Source organism: Triticum dicoccoides, chromosome 7A (assembly GCF_002162155.2).
Source record: "Triticum dicoccoides isolate Atlit2015 ecotype Zavitan chromosome 7A, WEW_v2.0, whole genome shotgun sequence".
NCBI classification, from domain to species: domain Eukaryota; kingdom Viridiplantae; phylum Streptophyta; class Magnoliopsida; order Poales; family Poaceae; genus Triticum; species Triticum dicoccoides.
The window spans coordinates 580,304,470-580,322,623 of record NC_041392.1 but is presented as its reverse complement, the minus strand read 5'-3'; the positions used below and the strand labels follow the sequence as shown (position 1 = coordinate 580,322,623).

Genomic DNA, 18,154 nt, shown 5'->3' with positions numbered 1-18,154 from the left:
TCACCACTGCTTCGATCACGGTGGACACGACATCAAGCTTGATCCTCTCCATCACTATCAATCCCATCGTCGTCGACTCTCCCATCCATCTTGTTGTAATACCAAAACCTATTGTGTATTCATATGTTCACCTCTATTTTTGTTATTGCTCTCAAACACACTTTCAACCTCTCAACCATCGCATCACTTCTGCTTGATATCTAAGGGCATACCAATGGTGTACCTCAAATGGACACACTAAATCGTTCGCGGACGCGTCCGCGGACCCCTATACAGAAGCCGGAGATCCAATCCTATGCACCAAATGTTCACCTCTATTTTTTTCGTATGTTGCGAGCACTCAAAATAATTATATAAATAACATAATCCATCAATAAATAGCATGCAAATACTCTAGTACAACAATAGTTCAAATATAAATATTACGTCCGAAATAATCCTAGAGCAAAGTACTGTTCATACACAGACTGTACCCCTTGAGCTACATCCAACAATGCATCAACATGAATGGTCCACCCTCCGTTATTTGATACAATATGGCAGCGCGTGCAGGCTATACAAGCACGTGATCATCAAGTTGGAACATTGAGTGAATCAATAAATTGACCAATATGTGGGGCAACAAGAAGAAAAACTTACGATCTCCATGATCTGTTATCCCGGTGGCCACCCTCTTTCCCCGTGTAGTCGCACTACAATACTTTATGACAGAGTTTGAGATGGTCTATCGTCGGTGGGCTAGCGATTTCACATTGCATTCATAGATCACGTGCAAGTTGCCGGGCGCGAAGTGTTTTTGCTCATGAAACCAAGAATGCACATTTTGCCAAAATATTGTGCCCTCTTGCTTTAGGCATACAAAGTCCGCACTTATCGCAACCATGCATCGCACAACAACCCATCCTTCATTATCGAGTACACCCATTGTGCTTGGTTCAAAGTAAACATCGATAACATCAAAGAAAATCTCATTAGCATTTGGCCGAATACTTGTCAGACGTGGTGTCCGCCATGGACGACGCCAGCAGGGGGGAGTATACCTGGTTGCGGACGGATCCAACGCATATGGTGGGGTAGTCCGAGGCGGACATCCGGCAAGCCCTCACGGTGGCAGATGTCCGGCAAGGCCTGGGCGGCGGCCGAAGTGGTAGAGTGGCAACGTCGAACTCGAAAGGTGCGGATACAGAGCAAGGGGGAGGACGGAGTGGGGGGGAGTGGTTTTGGAGAAGGGGTTGGGTGGGCTGGGGCGTCGGAAGCCTACATGGCGCATGTCCGGACTCCCGCAAACCTCCTACCAATTTGTGGCCGGTTTGTAGGAATTCGGACACCCGGACGTTTGTGCACGGCGTTGGATGACAAAAAATGTCCGAACATCATGATCCATATGTTTAGGGACACTTTGGAGTACGCCGTTGGAGATGCCCTTAGAGAACTTGCAGGCACTTTGCGATCAATCTCTATAGAGGCAAGTGACCATTTTCTCAGCTCTTTGTAGGATCAATATTCTTACTTCGAAAGCAGCTACAACCAGCCCTGTGCACTTACAAGACATCCTTCACCTAAGTTTTATGAATCATATTTTGTTTACTATTTTTATCCCTTTACAAACAAGTACAAATTCACAGTAGTTATTATACACTCTATGTACGCATGTTGTATGTATCCACTGTAGAGCTTTGTCGAAGCCTATGCATCTTACGTGTAGATGGTAAAGTTATTCTACAATCATGACGGAAATCCTGCTCGGTAGCTGGAGAATTACAGCTTGTGTTTTTACCTTGAAGTTTTTAGTTGATGATATCGATACACGAGCCTTTGCCACCATCCCTCACAGATTATCCGTGATCAGCCCATAAATCCGCCTGAAATTGCCATAGCAAAGGGAGGCTGAGACGAACCGAATGAAGTGGTCCGTAAGCAGAAGCACGGTCCACTTCTCTTATGCTGAGATTTTTTTTCCCAGGAAAGGCAATCTACGCATGATAACTGGGCAAAAAGTGTATGAGACTGACTTGTGTTGGGATGCACCCTCCACTTATATATGCCCGCAAATAGCGTGTGGCTAGGAGCCACAAGAGCATCTTTTTTCTCTTCTCAAGTGAGAGCTCAGGATGACACTTATATATCCCTGCAAAAAATATTTCTTTATCTTTTGCTGTCGTAGTGAAACGTTTCTTGAGATATTCGAGCAAACCAAGCAAATAGAATTGAGTCCTAGAAAATAGCAGCAGGAGATTAGAATAGATCTTGCGAAGGTAGAAGAGATTGATCGAACAAAGCTCCATATAGATTCCGCAGATTGTTCCCATGTGAGGCACAACGACACCTCGTTCTGATAAGAAATTCCCAAGGGCTTACAGGTGCGGGGGCACGCACCTGCTCGGCACCGCCCGCCGGGAGCATTGCCCCACAATCCGCAAACTCATTTGATTCCATTTGATTCCTTGCAATTCCCTGTACAGTTTTAAGTTTTAGTTTCTGAAAGTTATTGAATTAATTAGTTCATTCCTACCAAGTTTTAACAGGTCAAACTTTGTGAAGTTTTAAAAGCTTGTTATAACGTATTGGAAGTGATCTTATTTCAAAGACCTTGTCACAAGGAACCCGAATATGCAAACTAAACATAAATTACACTTTTGGTTCAAGAGATATAATAGATTTAAATTTGAAAGTCCAAAGAAAAAGCATGAGAGATGGGGTCACAAATCGCCTCCCTTATTCTGATCCAAATACCATTTGATGCATGTCTCTGCGAAAATCAAGAACGCATGATTCTGATCCAATACCATTTGATATCTCTCCCTGTAATTTCATTAGCAAGAACATAAGAATGCTGTGCCTTTTGTGGACGAGTTCATTGAGTTGACCAGTTTAGTCGGTAAACCCATTTAGTCAGCCTTCCGAGACAGAAAAGAGAAAGAGAAAAAACACTTCACCGTAACACACAGATTCTCACCAGTAAGAATGGCTATGATACATTGCCGCAAAGCTGGTTCGCAGGATCTATCATAGCCGAAGATGGATACGGGAGCACACAGAAAAGGGAGCACTGCTCTGGCAAAATAGCAGGCGTGTCAAAGTTTAAACCAGCCCAAAGACAGATAGGTGATACAGAATAAGCATAGCCCGGAGTGAACTTCGCGACAAAACTAAACAGCAGACACACCAACAGTGACGACCGAAGCTAACACGGACAAATAACATATGTTCTGGACACTGTCAAGTATCGAAGCCAGAGTAGACACCACTCCCCCTCAGGAGCCGCTTCTCCTCCTCAACGTAGTTCTTCCCCCTGCTGGCCTGCCCGCGGTCTCTCTTCCGCTTCTCCTTCTGTGAGAATGAAGCAGCATCCTTCTCTTTCTCGGTCTGCCTTGGTTGGGGGTTCATCACACCGATAAGCTTCTCTCCTTCAGTTACTGCAGCCCTTGTGCGTTCCCGCTCTTCAAAAGACTCGGTTAGAACTTCCTTCTCGTTGCGATCTTTCCCAGTGGACCAAGTCCAGTTAGGTTCAACCTTTGGAGGAGCAACTGTCAGTATAGATGGTCCGCCACGATACCCGTGCCGGCTCAAAGCACTGAAATCCACACCACCAGGTTTCTTCTTCAACATAGATGCTGTTCAGAGAGCTAAAAGCAGCGTTAAAAGAGACCCTGACCATCACATATCATACTTTTAACATCAGTGACATATGGTTCATATTACTTCGCTAACAACCAAAATGTGCCAGATTACAGCAGGCAGAAACAAAATAGACAAGGATAAGACGGTCCAACTTGCGATGTTTGCTAATGCAACTTTAGGGAAGGGAACACTGGATCTATGTTAGCATGATACATGGGGTCTTTGGCCCAGAGCTTCTCTAAGTGGTCACTAGAGGTGGTCAGCCTATGGACTTCTTCAGTGGCCCAAATGAGGGCCTGAGCTTTCATAGGGTGAATGATAGCATCCAGAGGCTGGTGCTCATTATCGCTCCCAACCCTCTGTTGATCCCACTGTCTCAAGAGGATGTTGGTGAGGTAATGCAAGGGCTGCTCGTACAACTGCTTCACCGATCTTCCGAGTCCCAGCCATGATGTGGATGGGATCAAGGAGCTGCAGTGATCAGGAATTGGGATGTGCTTCATGTACTCTTGATACATTTCAGCCCTCCTGATCAATGCACCTGCAGTATTATCTCATAATAGTAAGAGTACAAATATGCAACTCTAATACTCTATGCAGAAAACATATAATCTTAAAACCACAGGAGCTAATCCAATGCAGATCTCTACTGTCCATGGCTGGTTGAGTGCAAACTCTAGCTCAGGATCTCAAGCAGTGTTTGAGGACAGAAACATGACTTGAAACCTTTTTGCTGACATTAGTTTCTGGTTTACTCCATTGGTATATAGAGAAGGTGCAGCACTGAAGGTCAAGGCTGGGCCCCAACTAAGTATACAACTTGAAGCAAACAGGTTTAAGAAACACTGAGATTTCTTGCCCAGGTGAACATTACGAAATTAAGAATCTTGTATACATAATTATTATAAGCATGTTGCCATTTGCACAAATTTATCGCTGAATGAACCCAAAACACATTGTGAAAATTAGCATGTTAATTAGATATCACTCTCCTCGCATAAGAATAAACAAAAATCAGACATTGGCCTCACCCAGTAAAACATGCTACAGTGGTTACCAGTCCAGGCTGATCAGAATCAGTTAGCGTATGCCCTAGTGTGTAACAAAAACTATTATTTCCGACACAACCTAAGCTATTCCTCTGTTAGTAATGGTAACAAACAAGATAAGCGGTATCTGGATACCAAATCTCAAGTATACAAAATACTAATAAGATAAATATACATGATAAACAGGCAATAACTCCACAACACTTGCGATAGCTCATGATTACATGACAACAAAAAACATTTATATATGGCACAGTATTAAAATTTCACTCAATCACATGAAATAAATATATAACATGTTCAAATATGGACCTATACAATATGTTGCTAAAGTGGGGGTTCAATACACAACTACTTAAGAAAGATCGTCATAACAATTTAACATCTAAGCCAGTTTGTTAGGTGTGTGCAGAATTATTACCCCAATATCTAATCCTAGGCAGGAAATCAATTCTCTTGGACTTTTTGGTGAATTATTAACCCCAACATTGTTGCTTCTCCAAGAAGGCAAAATAGCGAACCCCTAAGAACAAACGCTGTGCATAGACTAAATTGTGCCTTGTGCGCACCAATACAAGCAAATAAAAGCTATAAATTTTAGAGTCGTTTAATTCATCTTAGAGCCATTGGACAGATACAAGCTAAAATCACACCAAAATTTAGCATAAACAAGGAGTCGGAGACGTTATATCAACTCTAATGAGCGCGCAAATCGATTATTTTTGTAACAAAAAGCGACCGAAATAGCTCTCACCTTTTGCTGGAGCTGTAGATTTGGAGGACATGGGCAGCCGGAAGGAGTTCTCGCCTTTCCCGTTCCCGGCCTCATCGTCGGAATCCGAGCTCAGGTCGTCGCCCGAAGAGAGCTCCACCGGCTCCTCCGACGGCGCGGCCCTCTTCATACCTACTCACCGGCCCACAACAACGTCAGCGTCACTCCGTCCGAACAAGACCGTAGAAGAGCGAAGTTCTGTGCCCTCACCTGGTCTACGGAACGGGGAAATACGCCGCCGGCGAGAGGGCGGGGGTTGGAGGTCTCGCTCCCGGGTCGCCGGCGTCGGAGACGGCGAGATGACAAGGAAGCCGAAACCCTCGATTCTCCGCTTGGCCTGTCCTTTTTTTTTCTAGAAGAGGCCTGTCCCTTTTTTAACATGTCCCTGGGGTTGTTGGGCTGGGATGAGAGAGTTCTCTTCCTGGGGCGTCCTAGGTAATTGGTTTATTTTTCTCCTTAAAAAACGACATAATTTTCAAAAAGCGCTCAAATATTAATTTTAAAAAGCGCCGCTTGTATAAAATTTAAAATCAGATTCAGAATTTAAAATAAATACCTGAAAAAAGACAAATCACGATGCGAATTATAGATAATACAAATTGGGTCATCGATCCGGTCCATTTTCTTTATCGTAAATGAAATTTGTAATTATTTTTTCTACGAAAATGTTAACGCCCACACGTGTGGGCGTTAGCCAACTCACCCACACGCCTCCATCACCGTCCAATAACTTCTGCACGAATCTTAGCACGAATTAGCTGATTTTGTATGCTACATAGGACGACTCGCGTGTGTGGTGTGTAAGAGAGGTCGCCCACACATCCATTTTACCACACGGAGGGGCCGGTGTGTGGGCGTTTAGCAGTTCGCCCACACACCAGTTTTCAGTCACGCACAAGGGCTGGTGTGTGGGCGTTTGCCATCTCGCCTACACGCCTGCCTCCTCTCCCACACCCAAGTTGCCAGTTGCCATGCGTTTTGCAGTGTACATGGCAACTGCCCTAGTGTGATTGCAAGCAGATGGCAACTCTCTTTTTTTTATCCAAACATGTCAGTTGCCATATGTTTGGCATGGTACATGGCAAACTGCCCTAGCGTGCACATAAGCAGATGGCAACTCTTTCTTTTTAAATGGCAACTGCCCTAGCGTGCTTGTGAGCACATGGCAACTCTCTCTTTTACCCAAACATGTTTTTTGCCATGCCTTTTTTTGTAGCGTTACATGGCAACTGCCTAGTGTTAGTAGGTGGCAACTCCTAAAGTTTTGAAATCATGGCAACTGCAGTAGATCAGACCACGCATGGCAACAGCTGTAGTTGTCCAAAAAATGGCAATCTGAAACTTTGACCTGAGATGGTAACTGCAGTTGAGCAAACATGGCAACTGTAGTTGTCCGACATGGCAACCGTAGTTCAGCGACATGGCAACTGCACTTAAACGAACATGGATGAGGGTCCGGCCAATGGCAATTGCGGGGCGCGCGGTAAAGTGTCACGTGGGGTGTGCGGGACCACGAGGTACGAGGCCTGACGTACCAGGCGTGTGGGCGTTATCTATTTCGCCCACATGCACGCGTGTAAAAGGGACCGGGAGGGGAAAAAAGAGGCGTGTGAACGCTAGTTGTTTTGCCCACACACAAACGTGTGGGCTAATCCTCTTAGGCACCACACAGAACATGTGGGCAGATTTCTTAACATCCACACGTGTGGCAGTTAGCGGCGTCCTTTTTCTAATACTATGTTCGAATGTGGATTTTTGATGAATTCTTATACTACTACTACTACTACTACTATATGATTTTTTTTAAATCAACAACTATAAATATGACAATTTAACTCGGGTGCACTAGTACCACTAGATATTTCCCCATGCCAGCCCAATTGCCCTATTAGGCCTGCCTCCTTGGTTGTAGAAATTTTTGCACCAATTCTATAGGATAGGATTTTTAAAGAAAAATTAAAATTTTCTTTGGATCTTTGGTTTGTAGGGATGGATTCCTATTCCTATGTAGGATAGGAACCAATCCTTCGCATTTCAAAGAAAAAAAACATTAGCCTAGACTCAACGACAAAAATCTATTATGTGTGTCAAATGATATCTTTTTCTCTATAGAAATTAAGATACATAAAACCTTATTTCTTATGATTTTCCTATTACTACGATATTACCATCCCACGAACAAAGGAATAGAAAGCTAGAGGAAGTGACCAGCTTATTGATAGCTATAGGATGGGTAAGAGGGTAGTGGTACCCAGCACCAGGGATCAATCTCAGGTTAGACGCTATGGTGTCTCCTAAAAGCAAAATATTTTTTTAATGAAGGCAATGTTCCCGTTGGTAGTGAGGCATCTGTGGTGACTTCATCAATACCAAAACCCATCGACTCAGTGCTCACCGGGATACGGTGTGTGCGCGTGTGCGTTTATAGGGTGAGTATATGTACTTGTTTGTGAGTGTTTGTATTTGTATTATTTGTATTGTATTTCTAAAGAAACACGGGGATTTTACAAAGTTGTCGTGTAGTTGTTCTAAGAAATTTACATAAATATCTTGCCTCAGACATCTCAAAGTTAATTTAATATGTGGTTTGATCTTAGGTTTCGACTCCTACAAAATTTAGAGGAAATTGATGTTTCCTACAGGAATTTATAGGTTAATTTCTTAAAGAAAAAAAATGTTATAGTATTCTCATCCTATGATTTTTTTTAGAAAAAACTGTTGTACCCAATGAGCCCTAAGAAATGACAGTCAGACAATGTAATAGCCAAATGGGGAGTTATATTGTGGGGGCAATGGTGAAAAGTTAGAAAAAAAATTCAAACAAAATTTTAAAACTAGGATGGAATGTATCAAGAATTGAGGGAGCAGAAGCCAAAAGGTAACATCTGTTATTGATCAAATTTATTTGTGCCATGCACCAAGAAAGCGTCACATTGTTCATCTTATTGTATCCCAACTTCCCACACTGTTCTTCTATCAATCTCTGAACCTCTAACATCAAACTTTGGGAATGGCACCCAGAGACTCCTTGAGCTTCTCAGAGGAGTGTGAGAGATCAATCATGTCGCCTCTCAGGTACCGGTCGTAGGCGGCGAGGTCGAAGTGGCCGTGGCCGCACATGGCGATGAGGATGACCTTCTCCTCCCCGGTCCTCTTGCACTCCAGCGCTTCCCTGATCGCCGCCGCGATCGCGTGCGTCGGCTCCGGCGCCGGGATGATGCCCTCCGTCCGTGCAAATTGTAATGCAGCTGCAGATAATTCATCAACGAAGGCAAGGAATGTCTGAGTGAGTTCAAATACACGGTCAAGAGACGAGAAATCGACTGCAAAATGTATGGACATGTACCTTCGAAGCACTCAGTTTGCTGTATGGACATGGCCTCCATGAACCCGAGCTCATACACATGGGAGATAAGAGGCGCCATTCCATGGTAGCGAAGCCCACCTGCACAAATGGCTTTGCGTCAGTAAACAGAGCAGGAAGCCAATTAATGGAGACAGATAAGGAGTTGCAGTGATGAACACCTGCATGGATGGGATCGGGGACGAAGTCGTGGCCGAGGGTGTGCATCTTCATCAGCGGCGTCAGCCCGGCCGTGTCGCCGTAGTCGTAGGCGTAGACGCCCTTGGTGAGCGTGGGGCACGCGGCGGGCTCCACGGCCCTGAACTGCGGGTTCATCCTGCCGGCCAGCTTCTCGCGCATGAAGGGGAAGGCGAGCCCGCCGAAGTTGGAGCCGCCGCCGGTGCAGCCGATGACGACGTCCGGGGTGTCGCCGATGGCCGCCAGCTGCTCCAGGCACTCCTCGCCGATGACGGTCTGGTGCAGCAGGACGTGGTTGAGCACGCTGCCGAGGCAGTACTTGGTGTCGGCGTTGGTGGCCGCGACCTCCACCGCCTCGGAGATGGCCATCCCGAGGCTCCCCGGGCTGCTCGGGTCCGCCGCCAGGAGCCTCCTGCCGGCCTCCGTCACGTCGGACGGCGACGGGTGCACCTTGGCGCCCCACGTCTCCATCATCAGCCTCCGGTACGGCTTCTGGTCGTAGGACGCGCGCACCTGCCACACCTCGCAGTTGAGGCCGAAGAGGGTGCTGGCGAAGGAGAGCGCGCTGCCCCACTGGCCGGCGCCGGTCTCGGTGACCACGTTCTTGACCCCCGCCGCGGCGTTGTACCACGCCTGCGGCACGGCGGTGTTGCCCTTGTGCGACCCCGCCGGGCTAGTGCCTTCGTACTTGTAGTAGATCTTCGCCGGCGTGCCGAGCAGCTTCTCCAGCCTCTTGGCCCTGCCATATCAACACCTTGTTTACTCCACGCTCCCTTGAATCACGACAGCAACAGCATCTTTCTTTACCTGATCAGCGGCGTGGGGCGCCAGAGCTCGTAGACATCCCGGACCTCGTCGGGTATGTCGATGAAGCGCTCCTCCGTGAGCTCCTGCCGGATCAGCTCGTCGGGGAAGAGAGGGGCCAAGTCGCTGGGGTTGAGCGGCTGGTGCGTCCCCGGGTGCAGCATCGGCGGCGGCTTCACCGGCAGGTCGGCGATGAGGTTGTACCATTGCTTCGGGACGCCCACGTTGCCTGGATACGAGCCGGCCCTGGCGGCGAAGCTCCTACGCCCGGTGACAGCGACTCTGTGCTTTGGTAGGCGATGAAGCGAGGAAGCCTGCTCCGGGACTGCTGCAATGCAGGTGGTGTTCGCAACGCCAGAATTCAGAAACCACAACGGTGAAAAATCTAACTGAAACAATTAGATAGTATATAATTACTAATTAACACAGATTAGATGTGCCTAATGATTTCAGGCTGAATAATAAGCATTGAAAATGTTGTTGATCTAGAAACTATTGATAGTCTCATGGAATGAAATGATTATTGGTAGGTGCCAACGACACAAGCGTGCTTCCCCCATCTACACTGTTCTGCTCTGTATTCATCCAACTTGGACCAACGCGATGCTGACTTGACGCCTAACCAAAATTGATTTTGTGATCTGTATATCCAGCTCCACAGATAGATAGAGATAGCCCTTCTTGATATCGACCCGTGTTGCGAATGGCCTCACGTTCTTTTACTGAACAAAGATCGCCGGCCGGCAATAACCACCTTGCACACATTGCAGAAAATAGATTTTCCTTTTTCTTTTTACTGTCATCACCCATGCTCTCTCTCTCTCAGTTCATCTATTATCTGAAACTGCATGGCTAGGCATCTAGTATTATCTGAAACTCCAAAGGGAAAAGGAAAACTTTGAGGATTGAGGAGCTGTTGTATTGGCTGGGGGTTGGGACTGGACAAGAATAATACGTAAGTGAATAACAGCACAACTAGAATCTAATAACATGGTGAGAGAGAAAATCCTTGGAATCCAAGCCCGCATAAACCGAATCAAACCTACGGATCGAAATCGTTTTGACTTTCGGGCGAGATCAGGGGTTCATGCACGGGCGGACGCACCTGGGAGCCGGGGAGGGCGGAGGGCGGTGGCCATTTCTTGTCGTCGCGATCGAGCCGCCGCCGCGGGGGCTGCTTTGCCGTTCCTGGCTTCCTGGATCGCGCCCCGAAGGCTGCTCTGCTCAGTGGGTAGTAGTCAACCACCCGGCCTGTGAGTGAGAGTGGCTGCCTGTGCCTGCCGCCGAGTGGTGTCGGGCGAGTAGTTATCGTTGCAGGGTGGCTTATCGGGCAGCGTTTCTTTTTGTTTGATGGTGGATTGGATTCTGCCTGCGACGACGTACCACGCACGGTGTCCTTTACTTCTACTTTGGTGGGTGGATGGTGGCGGCTATTCCGCCGGCGTCATGAATTTAAAAAACTGAACCGTGAAGCGATCTGTCGATCAAGGACAGCAGCGCTTGGCGCACTTATTATCGAAGGTCAGGAAGATCAGATCCGGGACCATTCTTTTTTTGTGTGTGTGATTTGATGATAGTGACATTGGACGATCCATGTTGCACAAAATCACCCATGTGGGGATAGAATAGAGCAATAAGGCTAAACATACAATACGTACTCCACGGTGAACACTAGCCCGTGGCTGGAGCTGATTATGCACTTGTCTTCCAGGCATCATTTTCTTTTCTTTTCGGCGAAAGAGGCGTCATTTTTCTTGGATGCTATGGTGTTTTTTCCAAGGGGGTGTTGACACGGTTGCAATTTGCAGATCGTTTTTCCTGGAGAAGTCCATCTTCTCGACCATTCTCGCCATGCTGAGCCATCAGCGACGACCACGGCAGAGAGCGAGCCACATTATCAGCAGATCGTCAATTGCTGGTTTGATTCCCGGTTCACCATGTGGCCAATCGTCAATGCAGCAGCTTGAGAAAGAAACCTTTAGAGTTGATTTTTTGTTGTTTGTTTGTTTCAAGGAATGTAGTAAGTAGGTACTTGAAAGTGATCGCATCAGTACTGATAATTTAGTTTAACCATGTGTGCGTGTCCCTGTCAAAGCTGATGGTCCGGTGGTTAGCAGACGGTGCAACAGTGTACAACTTGACGAGATGGAACGTGCGGCCAGCCAGCTGCTCAAATTCTCATTGCTCTTCCTTGGGGTGTGGCCATATCACTGCATGCACATCCTCTCTCTGCGGGGAATTTTTCCTTGACAAGAGTCGTAGCACTGAAGGAGTAGCTGGGACACGTTAGATTGTCCGAAGATTACATCGTGACGCCGCCAGTTAAACTGAAGCCAACCCACAGCGTCCCTTTGCAATGTCAGCAATTGAAAGAAAGCACAAAAACAATAATGCAATTGACAGAAACCACGGATAAAGTATGGGGTAATATACATACTAGTATCTTCAGCAAGCAAAATAGAACAAAGCCCTAAGAATATATTTCTAGATTATAACATACTAAAATCATATCTAAGTAACTCCAAAACACCAATCTACGTAGCAATGAACAAGCAAGCAAAGCACAAGAGAGCAATAGAGTCAACAGAAGGTGGCTTCGCCTACATGTCAACTATTTGTAGTACTAACATAACAACACGTGCTCATTCCATTTGAGACCAAGTTTCATATTTTTGTTCTTGCTGTTCAATATCTTTACTGCCCAGTCGATGAGTTAAAATCAAAGGCTAATAATCTGGAATGGACGCAAAGGTGTACCCTGGTGCTCCTCTCCATGAATAGTATGCAACTCGGGTCTCATAAAATCCTGCATAAGCAATGTAAATATGTACATGTAAGAGTTATATGCTTGTTTGGAAAGTAGAACAGTCCTAAAGAGCGAGATAATTTGTTTCAAGCGTAACAGTAGAGATGCAGAAGAACGGGAAAAGTTCTGTTTTCAGCATAATAATTGAGATGCAAAAACGGGCCTGTTTCGTCTAAAATGGAAGAGCCTATACCAGTTATGGTTATATATCAACAGTAAACATTGCCTTGCATACTCCAGTAATGCAAGTGGACACATTATTTTTATGGTAATGTTACCTGGCGAATGGTTGCCAGGAACACCCCCAACGAACCGCCTCACACGCCACTCGATCAAGATCTGATGGTGGCAGTTTTTGGGTGAAAACTGCACTAAAATTAAACAAATGCCATCCCAAAAAACACTAAAACTGCCACCCCGGCAATTCGCAAATGCCACCCCTAGCTGGCGAACGGTCGCCAGCTAGTGGGGTCCTATTTTTGTAGGAAGTATGTACATATGTAATGAGAAGAGAAAAAAACTGCACCATGCTTAATTACTCCAGTGGTGCAAGTGGCCGTTGTTTACGTTTCGCAAATGCCACCCCTAGCTGGCGAACGGTCGCCAGCTAGTGGGGTCCTATTTTTGTAGGAAGTATGTACATATGTAATGAGAAGAGAAAAAAACTGCACCATGCTTAATTACTCCAGTGGTGCAAGTGGCCATTGTTTACGTAGGAAGTTTTTACAGGAAGCATATGAGAGTGGCCATTGTTTTTATAGGAATATTTATCGAATAATTTGAATAAGATAATATTCACTCTGGAAGATGAAACAGTGGCATATCAACCACAATACGGAAATTGAAGTGATATAATTGTATAATTGACATACCAGGAAGAAAGGCAAGGATACCCAGGAACAATAGACCATACACCTGAGTGCTATCACCCTCCATGTGACCTGTGAATATAAAATACGAAAGGAACAGAAGAGAGCTTCCCAGGAAGAGGAGGAATAATGCTAGGGCAATCGACTTCGATAGGATCCTCCTCAAGGATTTTGGGGTGTATGTGAACCGACGGTCAATATTGTCCTCATCCCTGTCCTCCGTAGGAAGAACAGAATAAGGAATGTTGCGTCTGGCCGCCATGCTGCAGTATCAGCATTGGAAACACATACAGTGAGTACAAGTGCAAAAAATGACCAAGGTTATACAAGATAAGACAGAACAGCTGAGAAATGACTAATATGAAACCACGATAAGAAATCATCACCAAAGCATGAAAAAAACAGAGAAATGCCATTCAAGGAAAGAAACAGGGTCTGTTTGATTCCTACACTAAGCAACATGCCTGAGAATATTCCCTGCCTGAGAGTAACCTGAGTGTGCTTAACAAATTGCCCAGGCAGGCACACAAAGAATCCTAGGCCATGTTTGGTGATGTCTTGAAGATATGCCTGTGTGGATAGAAGCTCCACGCAGTGTTTGGTTCATTTTTTCCCTGGGTTACACTCACCACTTGTTGGTCACGTATTACAGGAGTGAATTAATAATCAGAGAAGACCAAACATAACCATATCCAATTATCATTACATTTCAGGTCTCAGTTTACATCATACCTTGAAGATATTGAACAGATCAGTACTTAGATTGTTAACCACTAACATGTCCAAAAGTCACATTTCCTACCAGATCAGTACTAGATCGTTTGAACACAATAGTGCATCAATCACATAACCAGAAGTCCACCAAAAGGAAACTCGTGTACTTATCTTTTGTAATCAACAATAACTTAAAGATTAGCAGGATCATCAGTACGACCATGAGTAGGATCATCGGTATGGTCATCAATAGGATCATCAGTACGGCCATCAGCAGGATAATCACCGGATAAATGATTCAACACCCAACATGAGATGTAATCCTCACCCATGCTTATAAGGAAGCTACAATGAACTTGAAACTCTGGCTTGCAAAGGTGCATCCCTACTGCCATCCTATCTTCAGGTGTTAATGCAATATTCTCGAGCATGTTCCAAAGAGGAGCATTTGGATCTGGTGGAGCTACAGTTTGTATTGGTTGTGTAAGGCTTTGCAGATACTGACATGGTTCATAAAATTGAAGTCATCCAGATAGGAGACCATCTAAATATGCTATGGCAATGCTTGATAATGGACATTAGGCATTTCATGTGCAATCACCCTTAGGTAAGAACTCAAATTTCATTAAATGACCAAGAAACCGTTTATCAAGATTTTTCTTCATTATATGATCATAATATAATGAAGAAAAATCTTGATCAAGAAACGATTTATAAAGACCCTTCCCCAGACCCTGCGCAAGCGGGAGCTACATGCACTGGGGCTGCCCCCTTTCTTCATTATATGATCAAGAAACGATTTATAAAGACTTTTCTTCAGTATATGACCAAGAAAGGGTTTATAAAGATTTTTCAGTGAAGCTCATCAGGAGTTCCTTTCTGCATGTAAGAACCAACTGAATGAACATGTAGAAGTAGAACAAATAGAAACAATGGCATAATACTTGTATTATAAACCATAAGGGCCTGTTCGGAAGTTCTCCAGCTCCGTGCTCAGCCTACTCGGTGGAGCCCGACCAAATGTTTTCCCGGATCCAGGAACTGTTTCAACAGTGCCATAGTAAAAATGCGGAGCGACATTTTCCTGGATCCAGGGAATCGTTTTCAGTGGAGTTGAAAAGATTACGAAGTGCTGCCACCGCCAAGTAACAGCGTACCGGTTCGGCGCCTGTTCTCTCCTTTCTTTCTCAAAGCGGCACAAAATATGCCCGTACAACTCTTGTCGGTTTCCTTGCCGGTGCCCTTCGTCTTCTGGGAAACGAAGAAGAACAGCTGCCGACGTGAGAGAATGGGCGGATGATCGAACCCGCCGCCTAAGCTCCGAGCTCGCCGCCACGAGCTTCTCTTCCGACCTCCAGCCATCCTGTTCCTGACGTGCCCCGAAGCCAAGTTCTCACCCACGGCTGAACCGCCCCTAGTTCGCCAACGCGTGCAAGGAAGAGCGACACTCACGCCAGAACAGCCCAGCACCACTACCGTCCTCCCGCTCCGGCAGGTGACCCTCGGATCCACCCGTTGTCATCAACCCCCACCTACCACGTGTGCCTTCCTGTAAACCCACAAAATCGATCCAGCGCTTCGCCCTAAACCTCCCGGACACCTCCGTTTCCCCAGCCGAGCATCACAATGACAGGGTGGTCCTCGCCATCGGTGCCGGCCGGCCTCTCCTCTGTTCCCAAGCTCATCCCGAATCGACTACGCTGACCTTGGCCAGCTTCTCCATGCGAACGGGCTGGCATCAGTGCTAAATGGGTTGTCACTTGTCAGCCCAGCCTACTGATCGGAGCCAGAGTTTGGCTGCCGAACGTTTTTCACTCGACCTGGAAACCCCAGCGGATCACGGATTTGCAGATTTAGCAGAGTGGAGATTTGGGATTCTCGTAACAACTTTCAACATTCAATTCAGTCCTTTCGCTTATGATTTTAGTCCGAAATCTCTGGTACACAATCGGTAGAAAATAAAATAATAGTGCTTATTACAATTCAAAGTCAAGAATATGCAGCTTCAATCGCTAAATTTTCTGCAATACTTCTACCATAAGTAGTAGGAAAAAAAATGAAGGTACGATTTCAAGTATTTATATCTCAAATATACGGATGTCATTTCCTTTTCATACATGTAATCCAGAAACTCGTGATGGTATCTTTGGTCAAAGCTGGATAGAGTTCTTTAACGAGTGGACGAAGTATCATGGTTTCCACTTAAACAATATATTGTTGTATGAAAGCATTAGACATCATATAATGCATCAAGTATATCGATGCGACTGGTAAAAGAACATGATTATAACTTGCATTTATATGTTGAGTTCGACCTCCAGTTCCATAAAACTTTGTGTGGACCTTTTAGATTGGAATACTTTGATAGGCATGGTGTTTAAGAAAGTTCTCATGTTCAGGAAACCGTGGATTTGGTAAAGACAATGCTATATGAACCATTGTCAAGTGCTCTCGGAAGATGAAAGATATAACGGCATGTGTTCTTAGTTAAGTGTGTTGGAAAGATGACTGTTTGCTTAGGCGGTGATGTATAAATGTTCAGCAGAGGGATGAAAGGCAAATGACATAAGGGGATGAAAGGAGAGAAATTAACATCATATCTACATGCAAACCTTATATGCTGGAATACAAATAAAAACCTAGCACAACATATTAGATATCATTTCTTCCTACCAAGCGTATAACAGCAATGCACAAATTTAACTCTAGTCAGGAAATAGCAGTATTCTCACAGTAGCTACCACTTGCAATAACCTTAGGCATGCATCTCGGGTTAAAACAAACTGTGTCATCTATCCTACAGCATATATTGATCTGTGTTCACAAAGACCATTCAACGACTCAAGTCCAAAACATTTCTGCTGTATAAGCCCGACTCTGATTGCAAACAGAGAAAACAGGAAACTAATATTAAAAAGAACAGTAATAACATCTTATTTCCTTGGATAAACAAGGATGATCCCTCAGCAGTGATTTGTGACTTGTGAGTGAGATCTTGCGGAACCTTTGGTATGGAACTTACTGTGCAAAATGCACAAAAGTTCAATCAATGGCAAACAAGTTCAGTATAGACACAGGTTCAATCTATGGGATGGAGAATATGGACTCAAGGTATGGATATTTTTTACTTTTTTTTATCATACCTGTTCCTCAAGGTACTCCTGGCAATATGGATCTACTTATGAACTCATTAAACTGTGGTTGATGTGTGCTTCTACATGCGTTGCTGACTTGAATAGGCATTAGTGGTACAAAGAACGAGGAAAAAAAAAATGGAATTCGAACTCAGTTAACAGAAACGGCATGGCACATCAGAGAACGAAGCATGTAGATAGATTAAATCTAGCAGAAAATGTATAAACAGAGCGCACTAACCGCGGGCCTGTTGTCGATGGTGAAGTGAGATCGGCAGGCAACAGAGACGGCGAGCGACGTCCGCAGAGAAGCGGAGAGGAGGCGGGCGTGCACCGCCGAGCTCGTGCGGGGGACGGTGGCCGGCGAAGTGGGGACTGGCGAGGTTAAGGGTTAGGGGAGGTGGCCGGCATCCGCCGTCGCGCGCGAGCGGCCGCCTTCGCTATGCCCGGCTGGAGGAGCAGTGGATGCGTTGGCTGGGAAAGGGATCGAGCGGGGGTGGTGGCCGGCGAAGTGGGGAGATGACCGGCGATCTCTGGTCGGTGAGTATGGCTCTTTTTTTAGGGCGAGTATATGACTTGAGGTGAGAGCTCCTCGACGCTCACCGCGTCCAATTCGCGGCGAAACGCTCAGGTACGCCTCATGGGCCAGCCCAGTTTGGCGTGCGCTGCCTGCCTCCACCTGTTTTTACGAGACGCGACGGTTTCGTTCAGGGCTGCAGCTCGTACCTTCAAGAGTTCTGCGTTCTAGTGATCATCGTAAATACGAGGATAAATCTACTCTTGTTCTTTGGCGGTTCCATGAGATTAAGAAGTTTTCTGTCCTTCCAAATTCACTTCAGATCTG

At 45.6% G+C, this 18,154-nt stretch overlaps 3 protein-coding genes across 5 annotated transcripts; all 3 read right to left on the bottom strand.

Moving 5' to 3' along the window:
• Window positions 1–2,931: 2,931 nt before the first annotated feature.
• On the bottom strand, window positions 2,932–5,818 carry LOC119329507 (protein RDM1-like). 2 transcript variants are annotated; one of them, XM_037602568.1, is made up of 3 exons: window positions 5,653–5,818; window positions 5,425–5,574; window positions 2,932–3,614 (listed from the first exon to the last, which is right to left on the bottom strand). In XM_037602568.1, exons 2-3 carry the CDS (start codon window positions 5,570–5,572, stop codon window positions 3,220–3,222), a joined length of 543 nt encoding a protein of 180 aa, XP_037458465.1. In that variant the 5' UTR covers window positions 5,573–5,574; window positions 5,653–5,818; the 3' UTR covers window positions 2,932–3,219. The 2 variants fall into 2 exon arrangements, with proteins under 2 accessions (XP_037458465.1, XP_037458466.1); XM_037602569.1 differs by lacking the exon at window positions 2,932–3,614 and adding an exon at window positions 3,639–4,162 and having other exon boundaries at window positions 5,653–5,813.
• A 2,480-nt stretch (window positions 5,819–8,298) lies between these two features.
• LOC119328799 (tryptophan synthase beta chain 2-like) lies at window positions 8,299–11,150 on the bottom strand. 2 transcript variants are annotated; one of them, XM_037601782.1, is made up of 5 exons: window positions 10,893–11,150; window positions 9,791–10,115; window positions 8,968–9,722; window positions 8,789–8,887; window positions 8,299–8,690 (listed from the first exon to the last, which is right to left on the bottom strand). In XM_037601782.1, the coding sequence occupies exons 1-5, from the start codon at window positions 10,924–10,926 to the stop codon at window positions 8,440–8,442; spliced, it is 1,464 nt and encodes a 487-aa protein (XP_037457679.1). In that variant the 5' UTR covers window positions 10,927–11,150; the 3' UTR covers window positions 8,299–8,439. The 2 variants fall into 2 exon arrangements, with proteins under 2 accessions (XP_037457679.1, XP_037457680.1); XM_037601783.1 differs by having other exon boundaries at window positions 9,791–10,112.
• A 1,010-nt stretch (window positions 11,151–12,160) lies between these two features.
• LOC119328800 (transmembrane protein 230-like) lies at window positions 12,161–17,922 on the bottom strand. The gene is made up of 3 exons (XM_037601784.1): window positions 17,552–17,922; window positions 13,466–13,725; window positions 12,161–12,593 (listed from the first exon to the last, which is right to left on the bottom strand). Exons 2-3 carry the CDS (start codon window positions 13,722–13,724, stop codon window positions 12,514–12,516), a joined length of 339 nt encoding a protein of 112 aa, XP_037457681.1. The 5' UTR covers window position 13,725; window positions 17,552–17,922; the 3' UTR covers window positions 12,161–12,513.
• Window positions 17,923–18,154: the final 232 nt, after the last annotated feature.

Coding starts and splice junctions, on each gene's coding strand:
- LOC119328799 (XM_037601782.1), bottom strand. CDS start 10,926: ATGGCCACCGCCCTCCGCCCTCCCCGGCTCCCAG. Junction 10,116..10,892: donor CCGCCCTCCCCGGCTCCCAG/GTGCGTCCGCCC, acceptor CCTGCATTGCAG/CAGTCCCGGAGCAGGCTTCC. Junction 8,888..8,967: donor CCCCGATCCCATCCATGCAG/GTGTTCATCACT, acceptor CCATTTGTGCAG/GTGGGCTTCGCTACCATGGA.
- LOC119329507 (XM_037602568.1), bottom strand. CDS start 5,572: ATGAAGAGGGCCGCGCCGTCGGAGGAGCCGGTGGAGCTCTCTTCGGGC. Junction 3,615..5,424: donor ATCTACAGCTCCAGCAAAAG/GTGAGAGCTATT, acceptor CTCTCTGAACAG/CATCTATGTTGAAGAAGAAA.
- LOC119328800 (XM_037601784.1), bottom strand. CDS start 13,724: ATGGCGGCCAGACGCAACATTCCTTATTCTGTTCTTCCTACGGAGGAC. Junction 12,594..13,465: donor TATCCTTGCCTTTCTTCCTG/GTATGTCAATTA, acceptor TTGCTTATGCAG/GATTTTATGAGACCCGAGTT.